The sequence below is a fragment of the Mirounga angustirostris genome, unplaced genomic scaffold, assembly GCF_029215605.1.
Source record: "Mirounga angustirostris isolate CCGP_5_RB_7025 unplaced genomic scaffold, mMirAng1.0.hap1 SCAF_6, whole genome shotgun sequence".
Classification (NCBI taxonomy): domain Eukaryota; kingdom Metazoa; phylum Chordata; class Mammalia; order Carnivora; family Phocidae; genus Mirounga; species Mirounga angustirostris.
In genome coordinates, this window is record NW_026991714.1 from 31096976 (window position 1) to 31115892 (window position 18917).

The following is an 18917-nucleotide window of genomic DNA, read 5'->3' on the forward strand; positions in this document are numbered from 1 at the left end:
TGTAAGAACATAAGAAGAAATTTTACATACACATATAAGTAATATACTCACTTCCAATATCTGTTTGAACAGTTTTATTTATGTGCAAAAACATATGGCCACCATAGGATGCTTGTAAACTACAGGAATAACTTTGGTTAGGTGAAAAGGGTTCAAAGTTAACTTCTGTCTTATTATGTGCAGTATAATTACCTGAAAGACATAAGTAACATATATCAGTATATGAATACAATATATCACATTTAATTTTCTCTTTAGATTTCCTATCTATAATAATTTAATATCTATCAGAATTGAAAACTTTTACAAATAGTAAATAATAAGTAAATGATACTACAAAAAACTACTATCATAATGCACGGTTTTGCCATTCTCCATTTTAAAGAAAATATTAAAAAGTCCAACTGAATTTGAGAGTGTCTCTAATATAACTGATGGAAGGAGTTCTCTGTTCAGAAACTGAGATTGAACCTGAGTTAGCTTTTGCCTAACAAATATTTTAGATACATCATTGTTTTGCCATCAGTTCATCATCAGTTTGTTCTTGCTTTCCTCATACTATTTATATCACAGCCATGAATCTTCTTTATAACATGATGATTACAACCGTGTTGCACTACATCCCTTTGTGTGTGTGTGTGTGTGTCTGTCTGTCTCTGTTTTGCCAAATATGGCTTAGCAGATGGCTTTATACCAAAGAAGGAGCTTCCACCTTAATAAATTCAAATAAAAAGAATTAAAAATTCCTTAAGTCATTAATTATTAAAAAGAACCGGTATCTCAGTTCTTGCCCCCCGTATGAACCCAAATTCATATTCCTAGAGGCACTTACTGTGCTTTTCCCACTTGTCTTTCATGTAAGTGTTCTTGAGGTTGTCTATGAATTTTGTTGATGGAGGGCTGACCACATAAACTCTTGAGTAATATGATCTTATGTTTGCTTTTATTCTAACAGTATGTGTATCATAATTTTTTTATAACATCCTTCTGTGATAATCCCTTCAACAATATCTTGTGTATAACAATTGCCAAGAAAATTCTTGTAAATTAATTGACTGTTACTATTTCAAAGATTATTTTTTAAGGAAAGTATTTGTCTATTTTGTGAATTTGAGTGGTATAAAGAATACGATGTTTTGACTCCAAATATACCATGGACCAAAAGTGGGGAAGGGGAGGGGGAGGGAGACAGTGGTAGGGAGAGGAAAGGGGGAGAAAGAAGGAAAAAAATAAAGAAGGGAGGGGGTAGGAGGGAGGGAAGAAAGGAAGGAAGGAAGGATTAGATACATCTAGAACAACTTTCTACCATAAAAATACTCTAATCAAAGCTATATTCTTACCACATTGAAATGTGTATCTAATTTTATTATTATCACAAGTAAATGTTTCATTTTCTTCTACTTTTAAACAAATAGAAGTATTTGCTTTTTCATCCTCTGTACAATTTTTCAAATCAAAACCTTCAGGACCTGTCAAAAAGAAGATATAGAAATAGATGATTAATGTTTCATAATGTGTGCCATATGCTCAATTAAAGTGACTGAAATTATATTCATGATATAGTCTTTGGCAAGCATTTAGAGTGCTTTTGGCAAAGTCTAATAATTCAGGGTTTTGCATGTCTCAATTATTTAGCTTATTCTTTTTAACATCACACATTTTGGCAGCATTTTATTTAGAATTTATCTTACCTTTAAAAAATGGGACCCAAGCAAATGTCTAGGTGAAATTGCATTTTTTGCACATTTTAACACACTCACTTCATTCTTTTTCTTATATCTTCAATTTTTTTATTTACTCTTGATTTTTTTATTAAATGATTATTACACAGAGTATAGGGGGTTCTGTCTTGGAGAATGTTTTTTACATCGTCATTTTCTGTTCCTAATTGATAATTTATTTCAATAATTTTTCAAAAAAATCAATCTTTAACCTATGTATTTTTAAGTTTTTATTTTATTTTATTTAGCAATGCAACAATTCCCTACAATAACAAGTGCACTCCTTAATCCGCATCACCTTTTTAATCCCCTTCCCCTCTGGTCACCATCAGTTTGTTCTCTATAGTTAAGAGTCTGTTTCTTGGGGCACCTGCGTGGCTCAGTTGTTAAGCGTCTGCCTTCAACTTAGGTCATGATCCCAGGGTCTTGGGATGGAGCCCTTATCCCTGCTCAGCGGGAAGCCTGCTTCTCACTCTCCCACTCCCCCTGCTTGTGTTCCCTCTCTTGCTGTATCTCTCTGTGTCAAATAAATAAAATCTTTAAAAAAAAAAAAAAGTCTGTTTCTTGCTTTCTGTCTCTCTCTCTCTTATTTTTTCCCTTTGTTTGTTTTGTTTCTTAAATTCCATATATGAGTGAAGTCATATAGTATTTGTCTTTCTCTAACTATTTCATTTAGCATTATATTCTCTAGCTACATCCATGTTGTTGCAAATGACAAATCCAATAAAGGATTCGTATCCAAAATATATAAAGAACTTACACAAATCAACACCCAAAAAAACAAATAGTCAGGCAGAAGGCATAAACAGACATTTCTCCAAAGAAGACATGCAGATGGCCAACAGACACATGAAAAGATGCTCATCATCACTGACCATCAGGGAAATGCAAATCAAAACTACATGAGCTATCACATCACACCTGTCAGAATGGCTAAAATCAACAACACAAGAACAACAGGTGTTGGTGAGGATGTGAAGAAAAAGGTCCCCTTGTGCACTGTTGGTGGGGATACAAACTGGGGCAGCCACTGTGGAAAACAGTATGGCGGTTCCTCAAAAAGTTAAAAATAGAACTACCCTATGATCCAGCAATCTCACTGCTAGATATTCACCCAAAGAATACAAGAACATTAATTCAAAAGGTTACATGCACCCCTATGTTTAAAGCAGCATTATTTACAATAACCAAGATATGAAAGCAAACTTTAACCTATTGAAATGTTAACAAATCAATGTTCTTGAATTATTATGTGATGTGAGATAGTCAAAACATTTACAGTTCCTGAATCCCTTTTCCAAAATGTATTTTGTAAAGATATGCTTTAGTGGAGTGGGCTTGATACCCTGGTCCCTTCTTCCCAGCAGGAGCTGAGCTGGCAAAACCGGCTTGATCACCTTAAAATGATCATAATCTCTTTTTTTATGTGCAAGTATTTTTGTTCTTTCCACAACCATCAAATCCTTGACTTTGTGTTTTCCCCCAATATACTCCAGACACAACTCTATTTAGAAGGATAAATATGTGCACATATGTATTTAATGACTTGAATTAAGTGGGGGGGGGGGGAGAAAGCTTGTGGATAATCGCTTATCCACAGAGGGATAAATAATACTTAATCTACGCGATACACTGTGTAGAAGGAGTGTAGGGAGGGAAGAAGAATTAAGACGGCTTATAAGACTTCCTAAACTCACTGGGGTAGGAGAGCAGAAAGTTCACCCACTTGCGTCCTGCCAACTTCCTTTCCTTCATCCCTGCTCACTCACCTGACAGATTCCTGCAACCCCTAGCATGCAAGACACATAGAATTGTACTTTTTTGTAAATATACAAATAGAAACCAATTTATATTTACCTGGTGGTACTTCCAAGTTTAAAATTTTATTTGGAGTAAGACATGAATTATGACTTATAGTAACATTAATATTTGCACATTCTGGTAGGGTCTGGATCTCATTCTCTACACATGTGGCATTTCCACAATTCACTTCATCACTAACATTTAGTTTTGCCTTAAATGACTTAGTTTCATTATCATAATGATATTTCACAGAGATATGTGCATACTTCTCATCTGAAAGAAAATAAAAATGAGGATTATCTTTTAAAAAAATTTTCAGAACAAATAAACCTACATCAAATGCAAGCACCTTATTATAGATTTTCAAAAATATCAAATATCTAACAAAGTATCCCCAGAAACATGAAAAAGAGAGGAAACACATCAGGTGTGTCCATAATTATTTTTCAAAATTCCCTTTATATCCCTGCCTATCAAGGACCTCAGCTTTTAAGTTTATACTTGGGTGATTGACAGATTAATGTCTGTCTTCCTGACTGAACTGTATATTCATTCTATGACAGCAAAGTCCAGTTTACTTTGAGCATCAACATAAATCCAAGTTTTTGCGTAAAACCTGTCATTAGTAGGGGCTCGTTTGTTTGAATATTACTTGTTGAATTGATGCACAAATGAATGAAGCATCTGACAAATTTCTTCTCCTTGCTTTATCATTTCCCTTTCTTTCTAAAATGCAGTTCTTGATTACCTGTTTCTCCGAATATGTGGAACATTAATTCAGGGACCACAGGCCTCATTACTCCTTTACCTAGGTAAAATTATCAATAATAAACCCTCCTAAGGACCTCTCCTTAGTGACATCTCACATTCTCTCCTTTATTTAAACAAATTCCGTTGACTGGTAAAAATATGTTTTCCACAAATGCTAATTTATTCACTCATTTTTAATCCAATGAACATTATTAAGCCCTTATTATCTTTAAGACATTGTCCCAAGCCCTAGGAATACAAATGATCAGCTCTTAGAAATGTAGAGTCCTAACATGGAGATAAACATAGACATGAGTTGCAGAAGACATGCAAACACCTAAAACAAGATTATGCACAAAATAATATGGGAGTAGGGTGGGGAGAAATCTATTCAGATTGCAGGGATAGGAGAGGCTCTCCAGAGGAGGTGGTGACTCAGTTTGTGTTTTAAAATATGAGTAGGACATAGGAAAAGAGATGGTGGGAGGGGGTGCGCTGGATGAAGGCAGAGTGGAATTCTAAGCGTAGAGGAAGAAGAGCAGGAGAGAACACAGAGACATTATGTAACCACTATGGGTTTAGAAAACTGTAAGTAATTTCATACTAGTTAAGTGAAGAGTGTAAGGAGGCAATAATATAGGAGAAATATGATCATAAAATACCATATTAATTAAGCAAACATATGAAGGCTGATCTTTACATTAAATGTATGGGGAGCTGCCGAAGGCAGAGACTTCAGCGATGAGATTCACAAACAATATGGAGGGTGAAGCCCCTATCACGAAAGACCTTCACTGAGAAGAGAGTAGGAAAATGGGAAAAGGGTTGCACAAACTGCTCTCAAGCACCTGCTTTGAGCCAAAACCCTGACAAAACAGAAAGAGAGGCAGAGACAAAAACAGATTCTTTTTCTTCACAAGCCTTGAAGGTATTCTCCACATTTCACATGTATCATTACACTGAATCCTCACCCCCTGCAACCCCAAAGCAAACTTGTTATCTTCCATTTCACGCACACCCAAACGGAAGTTAAGTGGCTTCACCAAAGTTGTTTAGCTAGTAATTATTAATCCTGATGCTCAAAACTAGGTCTGAATATGACATCAATCTTCTTGCTCCTGAAGGACACTGGCTCTTAAGATTTGGAACTAATGATTACTGGGAAATGAGAGCCAGTGAGTATAACTTGCTAGTGGGTCTTGAAGCTTAGAACGAAGAAGGAAATAATTCAAGCAATATTCTAAAGTGATATATGCTTCCTCTAGATAAACAAACTTACCACATGATTGCTTAGGTGTAGTAGGAACTATAATAGAAAAAAAAAGAGAATGCAAATTATTAAAATTTCATTTACAATATCTCTGCTATAGTCATTTTGTGAAAGGGTGGTTTTACAATGTTTCAACTTCATAAGTTGTAAAGTCTATGAGTTAGGTTTAACAGACAATGCAGGGTTCACAGTGCCTAGTACAATGTTTTAATCTCAAAACTTCAAATGTTATAAACTAATGAGCTAGTTCTATAAAACATTTTCATGAATTTACCCAAAAAACATGATTGTGATAATAATAATGTTGGCATTTTTGAGCACCCATCTGATTATGGTGTGGTGACATGGCTAACTCTACACACAGCCAAAAACATTTAAAAGATCCTCATCCCCTTGATTAATCTCAAAATAGATTATATAATTATAACCTCGAGAGAGTTCAGTTTACACCTTTGTTTAAAAACATCAGAAAACAGGCAAAAGCTGCTTATTCCCTAGTTTAATTTTTGTTAAGTTCTTTGCACATATACTGGATCCAGAGTAATTAATGGCTCTTTCAATGAATTGAAACATATCTTGTGTGAAGCATTACTGAAGAATGAATGGAAATGTGCTTTGTGAAAGCGAAGAGGTCTCTGCTAATCTGGTCTTTGAGTTGGAAGAATTGGGGAAAGAAGAGTGGGCTTGCAGGCTCTGCCATGGCCGACTCACTGCCAATTGCTCTGTTCATTCCCTAGAGGCCCCTTGCTTTTGCTTCCATGCTCCATGTTGCATGACTGGGGCTCTACAGTCAATCCTCGGCTATTCACCACTTGGAATGGAGAATCCCATTGATAGACTAGTTCCTTTTCATATTAATACCTGAACCCACTCTTACAGAAAGAAGTCCTAGTATATTTGATTATTTTTCTATGCATTTGCATTAAGTACAAAGTTAGGAGAGCAGAGGGGTGCTATAATGACATGATAGGTTATGACAGTAACATGATGCTCTGATCTCACCAGTTGTTGCCTTGCTAAAATAAGGGTTTTAAGACTAACTGCTATTCCACAGCCCCCATGATTAGAATACTCAATAGAACTTCTCAAAAAAAGGAGCCCCGTGTAGAGCAAATGGGAGACTCTTCTATGAGCACATCCCAGGTACATGGTATGACTGCATGGCTGAAGGTAAGATTGTCACCTATTGTTGTGGGAGCAGTTTTATGGATAATGCTCGCTGTAGGTGAAGTGGACGTAAGAGTCACACCTGCAAGGAAATGAACAGAGAATAAAAGTTAGTGAGTTTGTCATAATAAAGGGCAAAGGAAAAACTCTTCAGCAAAGATATTTTCCCAACCAAATCTTTACTACAGGAGATCTCATTGGAATTAACACTTGCTCATTTTCAAAATAAAAAAGTGAATCAAAGCTTTATCTACCAATGGCCCTTGAAGATAAGCAATAGTTCAAATAATTAGAGCATGACATTAAATAAGTTGAGAGAAACTATTCATTCCTTGGTGTAATTCTTACCTGATGGTCAAACTACTCTTTTCTCCTTCAATTACAACTTCATTATTTTAATTACTAATAAGGATACCACTTACTCTTTTTTAATATTCACTGCCTACCAGCCTTTTTTACATACTCAGTTCTCACATCAATCCTATAAAATGAATATTATAATATCCAGTTTTACAGAAGGGAAAACTGACACACACAAATTATTAGTGGCTTGTGCTAAAGTCAGCCAGAAAGTTAAGGAGGCTGGATTTGATCCAGCTATATGACACTAAAGTCTATTATCTTTCTTCTTTGCCATCAACATTCATACTATGAATAACAAAATAAAGTATGCCCAGAAGAAAAAGCTTACCGGCAAGTTTATTTTGTCTAATTTAGTATCAAGATATGAAACTTTGTAAAACAGGAAACCTGCAAATAATATTTGGTATGAAGTAAAAGAGCTGCATTAAAGTTTCAAGTTTCCATCTCATTATCCATCACCTAAGACACCTAGAGCATCATGGTCAAACCTGAGGCGTTATCATGGGTGGTGCTGGAGATGTGTGAAGGTAAGGCAGCAGAGCTGCTGTGTGCAGGGCTGAGGGTGGCTACTGGTGTGAAAGCTGTGTCTACACGGAAGATGCTGGGTGTAATCCGTTCTCCTGGGAAGCCTGCAATCAGAAAGGCCATCATCACTGTTGTCCATTTCCACCACCCAAGGGCAACGGCCAGACAGTCAACATAAACAGATTATTGAAGCTAAGGCCAAGCAACAATCAGGCACTTTGCTCTATGTGTTCTGCAAAACTGAATGAAAAACAGCAAGCTTTGTGGAAGAGGTAAGTTTAACATCAGGCAACTCAAAACCTATGCAGTTCTGTCTTCGGAGCACAAATTTAAAAGTCTTTGGGACTTGAGGAGCCAGCGTGCACAACTCAGGGAAGCCAAACTCCCCGGCCGAGGCATGCCTTGGGTGCTAGTGAGAATGCACCATGGCGAGAGAGTGGGGGGCTGGCTTGCCAGTGCTGACACCACAGAGATGGGAGTGGAGCTCTGGGTGTAAAAGGCTGTGTTAAGGTTGCCAGAAGAGGAAGCCAGACCTGCCATGTGCTGAAAGCCTCGCATGGGGTGCACCTCTCTGGGGGGGTGCAGATTTCTGGGTGCAGGTGCTTAGGTCTACTGTTCTTAAATCAAAGCTGAATGGGCTTCTGCCTGTGCAGTTGCTGAGCTCAGGGCGCTTCCTTTCCAGCTGAAGGTTACAATTCGACTTCCACGTGTAGACTGCCCTTGCCAGGAAAAAGCACATCTAAGTCAACTGGTACAGAATCAGGCATCGTTGCTGAAGAAACGGCACAATGTATTTGGTTAGGACCTTTCACTCTCAAGCTTCAAAGCACCTCATGCATGTGACATCTTCCTGCAGACATCACACCCAGAATTACAGCACAAGCAATCAGTATGTATGCATTGGGTGCCTATTACATGACTAGCACTCTGGTAGTTGTCATGGCAAAAGCAAAAAGAAATACTAACGAGGCTCTATTTAAGCTTGTTTGGTTATTTCCCTGTCATGATCCCTGGGGATCTCTCAGTTCAATGATAGGAGATTAGCTGTGCATTTGCAGTAAGAGTCTCAGTATTTGAGCAGAGTAAAACATGCATGCACATTCTGAAAATGGTTTCAAGGCCATCATGCAGGCATCCTCCAGTTACAAACCCAGAACAGTCCATAACTTCACATCCACATCCGTTAGAATTGAAAAAGCATCTTCCAAAAATTTGAGTTTGGGTTCTCAGCTCGGTCTACACAATCCACTACCCATCCTCCCATTTCACTAACCCATAGAGCAGAATGAATGATATAAACATCAGTTCTTCAGTTCTGGATCCCCATAGAAGAGCTCCAACAGAACAAGGAGAAGAGCAGGAAGGTGTTTTTTTTTTTCTTTAAAAAAAAATTTTAGGGACCCCTGGGTGGCTCAGTCGTTGAGCATCTGCTTCAGCTCAGGTCGTGGTCCCAGGGTCCTGGGACTAAGCCCCACATCGGGCTCCCTGCTAGGCGGGAAGCCTGCTTTCCCCTCTCTCACTCCCCCTGCTTGTGTTCCCTTTCTTGCTGTGTCTCTGTCTGTCAAATAAATAAATAAAATCTTAAAAAATAATAATAAATAAATAAATACATAAATAAAAAATTTAGACACAGAACTGGTCCTCTGCCACGTTTTAAAAATCAATGGGTTTGTCTTTTGTCTCCTTCCATATTCTTCCCTACTTCTCTTTCACGAGCTTGGTCTCTTCACCGCCCCACCCCCCAGAGTCCCTTGTCCTTCTGCTCTTCTGAGGCCCCCATGCTCCCTCCCCAAGTCCCCTCCCTTCCTCCTTCATATGAAAACTATGACTCCCTTGTGTAGGTAATCACAGTGCCGATTTAGGAGTGGCTCTTACAATTTTACTTAAGTTAATTAATCCTAATTCATTAGTGGAATTAGCCACTTGGAGAGGAAGGATTTCTTCATGAGGGCAAATAGGGTGGTTTGTGCGTCTATCAGCCCCTGCAGGTCAGTCCCCTTTAGGTCTTTTACAGCTCCTTCTCATCCACGACTTCTGGATCTGTGCATTTGCTAAAAGCTCCAAATCTTTTTACTGAGGTTCTCCTGGCAGCTAGGGTGGGTGGAACGAGGCAGGGAGGTGAGGGCAGCTCTTTTTCCAGTTGTTTCAAGCTTGTACATTGCCTGGAATGATTTTTGCGCCCCTATTTGATAGGGTTGACTTCCATCTTTGATTCGTACTTAAAGCAAGGCCTCTTTAGTACCAACTCTGTAGGTCCCCCCATTGCCATCTTTAACCTTCAGACACTCAGACCACTACATTTTTATATGTGTCCATGTGGATTTTTGTTTTTCAGGATAAAAAAGGAGGGGGCACCATGAAGTGACTTAGACGCTGATTTTGGAAAGACAATGGAGGGGATATTTTGCATTGCTTTTATGTACAGAGATGCTAAGCCAAAAGAATCTTAATGTTTGAATGGGGAATATGAAGTATCTATTTCTTTTTTTTTCCATTCTTTTAAAAAACAATTAAATTGTGATTACAATTTCTTGGTGCCCTTCATTGATGATGGAAGTCATCCACTCTTCATGATTTTGTGTATTGGTTGGGGATCTTTAAGCAACAATTCATACATATTATTCTTTATTACCAGCAAAAAGTTCTCACTCTGCAATGATACTTGCCCCAAATATAAAAAAAAACATATAGAGTACCCTAAATAACTGTTTCCTCTGGAACAGGTCTTTCCTTTATTCTTGTAAGTCTCATTCCTTATTATTTCATCTCTATCACAAGGACCTTAGTTATGTGGCCTCATAAACGAAGGATAACTATGAAAGTATGAAATTCCAAATTCACCAACTAGCAAGTGCTACATGTTTAACAAGTGGTTAGATTCCCTCACACTATTCTTAAACACAGGCAGTTGTCATGCTCTCTTCGTATTTGCACAAGTCTAACAGCCCGGCAAACCTGCTGTGTCATTCCCGCCCGGAGCAGGGGTGCGTGGGGGAAGGGTAGCAGCGGTGCTGGGTGTCTGCGGGTCAGATCCGGCAGAGGGCGCCTGCGAGTCTGCGTGCGTGGGGTGGAGAGGCGGCTGGGTGACACCTAAGGTAAGAAAGTGAAATCATTTCAGTGTCCCCACCATAGAAGAAAAATACAAATACTAAGAGGTTATATTTGTTTACAGAACCGTGAAGTGACTCAGTCTATTAAAATGTGTGTCTGCCTCTATGCAAATTCACCTGCCAGGAAGGTGGGCACCTGTGTTCTTCATTTTCGGATTCCCAGAGGCTCCCTCTGGGCCATGAAGTCACAGATGACTCAGGTTTCCAGGAGGTCTTTTTTTTTTTTTTTTTTTTTTTTTTTTGCCTCCAAGTCACTATGAGCTTTGTGAAGTCTCCTTCAACTTTACAAACGGAAAGTTGGGATATTTCTTTGTAGGCAGAATCAATAAAGAATCTCTCAGTATACAATAGGCAAATCATAAAAAAAAGAAAAATGGACAAGACATGTAACGACATCTAATATATACAATGGCCAAAAAGTATATGCAAAGATGCTCATCACTATGAAATTTTTTTTCGATGTACAAATGAAATACTTTATCGTATTGGCAGAGTTTTAAAAGTTTAATATCTAGTACTAGAAAAGATGCAGGGAAACAGTTGCACACACACGTACACACATTCTCTGACAGAATCCCATGTCTAGAGTCTGGAGTGTGTATCACGGATAAAACAGTATCTTTAAAAATCAGAAATAGTATTTCCATTGTGTATGTGTGTAAATACTTTTATATATATATATAAATATAATACATAAATTTTAGTATATATAAGTCTAAGTATATACTTTGTATATACTATATTGATGTTTTGCAACATGCATAAAATATTTTTGTAAAAATAATATTACATAATTAAGTTTCATGATTTTTGAACAATTTTGAAAATGTTTGAAAATGTTACAGTGTTAGAAAAATGGATTAAGGGATCTTTTCCCTACATATATTAGCAAGCCTGAAAATTTTATTGTATTCCACAATATAAATCAATTACAAACAAAAATTAAATAACACATATAGATTTTATCCCAGTAGATAATTGAAATATCACCTGATAGCAAGATTATTTTCTAAGGGGGAAAATGTGTTCTTTTATTTGAAAGTGTAAGAAACTTTCCAAGCTAATTTTACCATCAGTATTATTGTGCTAGAGGAAGTTAGTATTTTAATATTATTCACCCTTATTCCCAATCTATTCCATTTTAAATATTTCTTCTCACATTTTGCTTCTTATGGAATTTTGTATGCGTGTATTTGTGTACAAGAAGTGAAATGTGGAAACTTTGAAATGGAAAGCTCTGTGTGACATTTACTCAGTCAGTAAAAAAGTTTAGCCTGAAATGTTCTTACCTAGCCATCAACACCCTCATCCTCACATTCCTTTTGTTAAAATTTTGGGCAATGAATTCAAATGCTTACAATGTTTAGATAGGTCCTAGCCACTACTCTGCTAGTGTAGCAGGAAAAAATGGGGGAAAGATTGAATGTACAGTCCTGTAATCAACATAAGGAGGCATTTATCATTTATTTAACTGCTTATTAAAGCCAATAAACTTCATCAGTATGGTATTCAAAGCATTATAATGTATTCCTCCCCAAATTTTTAGGTAGTGTTATACATACTTGTTTTCCAAACTAGGATTAATGGTCCTGTTAAGCAAATAGCTTAGTCTCTAATCAGAGTATGTCTACAAACCTGTTTGCCTCAGAAAATGGCAATATAGCATATTATTTCAGAAAATGTATGAACAACCTTCATGAGGGTTGATTTATGTACCAAATACACTGGCAGACCTAACAATAAATAGGGAACGAGCAAATCACATATTTATTGGGATTCTGAAGAGCCTCAGTGGTATTCCCTGGCAAAAATGCTTACCACATCACTCATATTTTGGTATGAACGTGGCCACGTTACCTTAAATTCCACCATTAGGACCCACAACCTTGATTAAATTTTTTAAATAATGCAAATGCCCCTGAAGGAAATCCAAATAGCAAAGTGGGATTATTAATCCTCGGTGTAGTTTTTAAAAAATAAATTGTATATCTCCAGTAATTTTCTGATATTGAGATCTGGAGTTGAACAAAGAAAGACTCTGCTTTGAAATTACAGCCAGGGAGAATCCTCCTTCCCCACAACATTACTTGTGGGGGGCTTCCCCCACCCATCCCTCTCCATCGTCTCCTTAACAGCGAGCATTCATTACTTTGGTCAGTCAATATTTCATGAACACCTAGATGTCCTACACTTAACACACCTGAATAAAATCACATACATAGAAATTGCGCACATAATTTAAAGAAAAACTGTTTTGATAATTTTAGAATTCAAAAAGAAAGGCAAGTTCTCCTAAACTCATTTAACATCTCTGTGCCAACCTGTCACATTAAGAGTATTAGTATTATCCAAAGGGCTCCGGAATCTTTCAGTTGAAGTACTCTCTGGATTAAGAGGAGGTGTGGTCTCTGAGGAGTTATTTTCTCTTTCAGAGATGCTTGGGAGTGAGAATGCAGTGGTGCGGGCAGGTAAGGGGTCGCCTGGAGTCAGAGCACTGGGCTTTTCTGTTGAGTTCAGTCCTATTGTATTCATGGGAGATGGAAGAAGAAAAACAAAATAAATACATGAATCATATCCTGCAACATATACTCATCTGCGTTTACTAACTCCCCAGTCCATTATGGCACGTATATAAATATATAGATATACGTATATATACACGCATACATGCACAACATAGACATGATATGTGTATGTATATATATGTATGTGTACACAGTGTGTGTATATATTAGTAAATACATATACATATATACACACATATATATAAATATAAATGCATACAGAGGTATAGATATGTAGACTTAGATATAAAACAAGCTACAGAACAGAGGCTAAAGATACAAATGGGGAAATGAAACCGAAAGCAACTATTCCCTGCCCTCTTCCCTTTCAATTGCTGGATTCTCAACTGTCCAAAGCAATTGGGTTCAGAAGGACTCTGGGAAACAAACTGAGGGTTGTGCAAAGGGAGGTGGGTGGGGGGATGGGGTAACTGGGTGATAGGCACTAAGGAGGGCACGTGATGTGATGAGCACTGGGTATTATATGCAACTATGAATCATTGGACACTATATCAAAAACTAATGATGTACTATATGTTGGATAATTGAATTTAAATTTAAAAAAGAAAAGAAAAGAAGGATAGAACACATGTATAAAGAAAATTGATTAACAGAAATTGTAAAAAAAAAAAATGTAAAGGACTTACCAATGAGGAATAGAGAAAGATAAACTCCAAAAGAGATTATTAGGAGGACTAGTGTTCCAGGAGAAAAAAGATGAAAGATAAAGTTCTAGGTACAAAGTGATCATTTTTCAATAAATCAAAGTCAAACAAAGCAAAGATTGGGTAAAAGACGGGGAAACAAAAGTCTCAAACAGATACACAAATGGCCCAAGTCTACAAAAATGTTTTGAACTTTTTGCTAATATAAGAAGTACAATTTGGGGCGCCTGGGTGGCTCAGTTGGTTGAGCGACTGCCTTCAGCTCAGGTCGTGATCCTGGAGTCCCTGGATCGAGTCCCGCATTGGGCTCCCTGCTCAACGGGGAGTCTGCTTCTCCCTCTGACCCTCCCCCCTCTCATGTACTCTCTCTCTCTCTCATTCTCGCTCTCAAATAAATAAATAAATCTTTAAAAAAAAAAAAAGAAGTACAATTTGAGATACTGAAACAACACTTTCTATAGTTCCAATTCACCTCAGAAGAAAAAACAATATGGCAAGGCAGTGTTGAAATAGGTACCAGAGCAGCTGATTGGAGTATTGGATTGGTGAAAGCTTCCTGCAGGGCACATTAGCACCACGTATTAAAGGCCTTTAAATTTTTGGTGTTCTCTTACTCAGAATGTGTATTTCTTTATTAAAGAATTGGCGGGGGAGGGGGAGCGGGTAGGCAGTTGTGGAGAATACACCAAAAATTGTTTAAAAAAAAAATACATTGTGATTTCTGGATATGAGGTTATAGTGATGTGGCTTTTTTTCTAAATCATCTATGTTTAACATGTATTCACTTCCATGAATAGCCAAATTTATGTTTTTCAATAATTAACAAAAAATTGAATTATATCACGCAAGTATTTTAACCATTCAGTTCAACAAGAGTGGGTAAGAGAAAATGGCATGAATATGGGAAGAGGAAGAAGGGGAGAAACTGGAAAAGAGTAGAAGTGGTAAGAATTAAGAACCGAAATTAAAAGATTACTGAATAGGGAATTAAGAAAATAGAAGTAGAAAGGACACACAGAAGTCCTTACTTCATTCATTTAATGTCAAAGGCAAAGTGAAATCAATGTTTACTAAATACAGATAAAAACCATCTAAACCCTATTGAATTTCCCCGAGGCCATGCACATAAAATAATGTGGAACTCTGCTGTGGTTCAGAAATCTAAAGTGATAGTACAGTTGTTACAGTTGTTGTTTCCCAAGGAAAATTTTCAAACTCTAGAATTTTATAATATAACCTAATAACTCACAAATCAACATATTTACTAACAAACTTTCACCCATAATACAAGCCAACATATCTAGCTAAGTAATAGGCAAGTAGCTCCTTCCTGGGTTCAGTGTAAAATCGTAAGTTTAACTCGATTTATTCTCTCACCTGCTCTTTGTTGAATAAAAGGAAGGGAGTGGGGGAAGAGGAAAAGACAGCAGGAGGAAAGAGAAGGAGAGAGAATAGGGAAGGGAGAGAGGGAGGAGTTAAAATTCGGTGCACTTTCATCACTATAGACTTGAACAATTACTCATTTGTTGTTTTTAGGTTCAACTGTCTTTGGTTTCGGTAGGATTCCAATGATCCGTTCTGCTTTGAGAGAAATGTGGCGACATTTTCCCTTTATCACCCATTCCTTCTTTTCTTTTACATTTGAATTACAAAGAGACTAAAGGGAATATCATTCCAAATACCTCGCATAATAGTACTGTGCTTTGTTGAAGAGTAGCATTCATAAAGATTATATCTCCTCAAGCAAATTCACTCCAAGGTCTATGCAAAAAAGGGTGTTCAAAAAACTATCCTCCTACCGAGAAGCCTTAATATTCTTGCACATGTCTTAAGCTCGGGGCACATTCCCTAATTCAGTGAGTAAGAATTTAATTCAGGATTAGAAAACACACTCCAATGGCCAATTCTACATTGTCCTTCATCTTCACTTTGGAGATGCTACTTGTTTCCATTGATCATCTTCTTGTTGGCAATATTTGCAAGAGGACATTCGCATTTGCATTTGGGGTCACTATTTTGACTTACCTCATGTCATCATTTGGAGGCTTGTTATAACAGTCAGTGCAGAGACAGTGGAAACTCTCTCAATAAAATGATGAGTCATCTATCATTTTAAACATTCACTCCCCATTCTACCCCATTCCCACTCCCCTCCTGCAACAATAACCAATTTATATGATTGAAATGAACTTAATCATTTGTAAAAGGCGGAAATGCTAACATGCATGAGAGTAGCTGGCATAAACCAATCACATCTACTATGCCTTAATGACTTCCATGTATCTATAAAAATTCTCTGCCATACTAGACAATGATAAAATCCTAATACTACATCTTTTAAAAAATCAGAGAGTATATTTCTTATGCAGATTCAGGAACATTTTGTTAGTTTCCACTTAGTTCTTTGTTTCCATAGTTTGAAATGAATTTTCACTTAATTAAAAAAAATAATTCCTTTAATTACCCAATTCTCAGAATATTTTGAATGAACCTAACTAGAACTGTGCATTATAGTTATTAAATCAGAATTATCTTAGTGGCTTTACTTACTCTTTTAATGCATACTGTCAACCATATGATGAATCAAGAAATCAGTAATACATTTTAAATAGCAGTAACATTTGAGTGATATAACTTATTTTCTCTCTTATTTTGCATGTAGTATGTATGAATTTATTTTTAACATTTTCATTGTTTAAATTTAATTTATCTCAGGATTAGAATACTCATTAAGACTATTAATTTAATTGTGACAATAGAATTTGGAAATGATTATTATAAAATATCTTACTAATCTCAAAGTTTTTCTTTTTTATATATATCCATAAATGTATAACATATATATGTTGAGAATTCTAATTTCTCAGATAATTCCTTAACCAATTTTTGAGCCATAAAATTTTGTGATCTAACTTGAATTGTTTGTAATGTTAAAATTTAAAAAGAGATTGGAGCCCTGCCATGCAACTTATTGTCAAGTTTAAGAAAAGCTGTAATTTATACACAATAATACATATACAAATACATTCAAGTAGTTATAAAACTTTATATCTTATAAGCAGGAATATTAAGAACAAGAAAACATCAAGAACCATTCATAATTATAACATTTGTCCTTATAAAATGATTTTACTATATAATAATAGAAAATTCTATCAACATTAAATACATAAACTTTGCAACAACAAAAAATAAGTAAAATGCAAATATTAATTCTTACCAAGAGTGGAAGGGGATTCTCCTGAAAAAAGGAAAAAAAAAACATCTCTTAGAAAATTTCAAATTTCATACATACTTATCTAAATATAAGTTATATATAAAGTCATCTCTATGTTAGTTAACATTCACAAGGTGGCAATTTTCAGTACCTTTTTCCCCACTGAAACTACATTCCTTCTCTTAATGTCATGTTTACAAAGCCCAAGTGTGTCAAAATTATGCTATTAGTTTTTGAATTCTCAGGTAAAATAAGAAAAATAATGCAATAAAGGAGAGCTATTAGAATTAATTTTAAGCTTGCAAAAGACCTTGGAAATTTTCCCCCAAATGCATTCATTTATTTAGATAATGATTATTTATTGAGTGCCTATTATGTGCTAGACATCATGCCACATTCTAGGGATATAATATAACCAAGATAAAGAAATTTCCTGCCCCCAATGAGCTGGGTTCAGTGTGAGATACAGAAAAAAAGGAAGAAAAAAAATCATATGGTGTGATGACAAATGAGACAGAATGTGCTATAGAATCATATAGGGAGATCACCTAATTTAGCTTTCTGGGGTTGGTGGCCAGCTGGGGGAGGATGCGAGAGAGAGGGTTTCTTGGATACATTTAAGCTGTGACCTAAAGGATTATGGACAGTTAGCTTAGTGCTAGAGGAATGAGCTGGGATTTGTCTTACAAGCTTTAAACAGTCATCAGAGGAAGGTGTTTAAGGGGAGGTCTAATGGAGAAGCATTTCAATTTTGTATTGACCTTGTTGTAAAATGGAAAATAGATTATCAGAAGGCAAAGCTGGGAAAGAAACATCAGAGACTAAAAAAAAAGCATATGAGAAAGATGATGATCTACATGAGGAAAATGGTACCAAAAAAAAAAAGACATGAAAAAAATCCGTGAAACACTTTGAAAGTAGTCATCAAGACTTTGTAAATCTTTGCAAGTAAAGAAAGGCAGAGAGTGAGTAAAAAGGAAAACATTCAGGTTGATAGTTTAACATACTAGGCAATTGTAGTTAGGTAGATTGTGGAAGTTTTCACTAAGCTAAAGAAGAAAGAAAAGCCAAAGAGACAGGAAAATTTGATATGCTTGAGACTTCTATGTAAAAATACTTGGTAATATTTGGAGGTGGAGGTTGGTAGCTCAAGATATACATCTGGGCTAAGGCTATGGATCAGCATATAGATGAATATTGTAACTACGAAGGTGAAGGAGATTCCCCAGGTATAAAAAAAAGAGGAGCGTCCAGGATAGAATTCTGAAGTTGAATAAATATTAAAGGAGAGGGCCAGCAAAGGTGACCTAATTTTCTATGTAAAAGGGCAGTTGAAGTCAACAAGGGTTATGAGTAGAGGGTGTTTCAAGAAGGAAATTAATGAGGGGCACCTGGGTGGCTCAGTCGGTTAAGGGTCTGCCTTTGGCTCAGGTCATGATCCCAGAGTCCTGGGATCAAGTCCTGCATTGGGCTCTCTGCTCAACAGGGATTCTGCTTCTCCCTCTGCCTCTACCCTTCCCCCCTGCTCATGCTCTCTCTTGCAAATAAATAAATAAAATCTTAAAAATAAAAGAAGGAAATTAATGAAATCAAATAAAATGAGAGCTAACATGGATCGATTGGATTTATGAACGAGGGCTCATGGGAATGTTGGAAAGGTCAGTTTTATTGCCGTGATGGGAACTGGATTCAGTCTGCAGCGAAGTAAGACATGTTTTCATTCCCCCTCTTTGTAAATGACTATTAAAAAGATCATAAAGTT

The 18917-nt window shown here is 36.5% G+C and overlaps 1 protein-coding gene across 3 annotated transcripts in view; it reads right to left on the minus strand.

Moving 5' to 3' along the window:
- PTPRC (protein tyrosine phosphatase receptor type C) overlaps positions 1-18917 on the minus strand; it is a 120640-nt gene that overhangs the window by 47213 nt on the left and 54510 nt on the right. The window contains exons 3-11 of one of the 3 annotated variants that reach the window (XM_045877086.3): positions 17159-17179; positions 13031-13228; positions 10555-10689; positions 7563-7703; positions 6728-6793; positions 5554-5580; positions 3579-3797; positions 1341-1469; positions 52-192 (exon numbers count right to left, since the gene is read on the minus strand). In XM_045877086.3, coding sequence (XP_045733042.2) covers positions 52-192; positions 1341-1469; positions 3579-3797; positions 5554-5580; positions 6728-6793; positions 7563-7703; positions 10555-10689; positions 13031-13228; positions 17159-17179 — 1077 coding nt within the window. The remainder of the gene's footprint in view (positions 1-51; positions 193-1340; positions 1470-3578; positions 3798-5553; positions 5581-6727; positions 6794-7562; positions 7704-10554; positions 10690-13030; positions 13229-17158; positions 17180-18917) is intronic. The other 2 variants (XM_045877087.3, XM_045877088.3) reach the window with 2 other exon arrangements.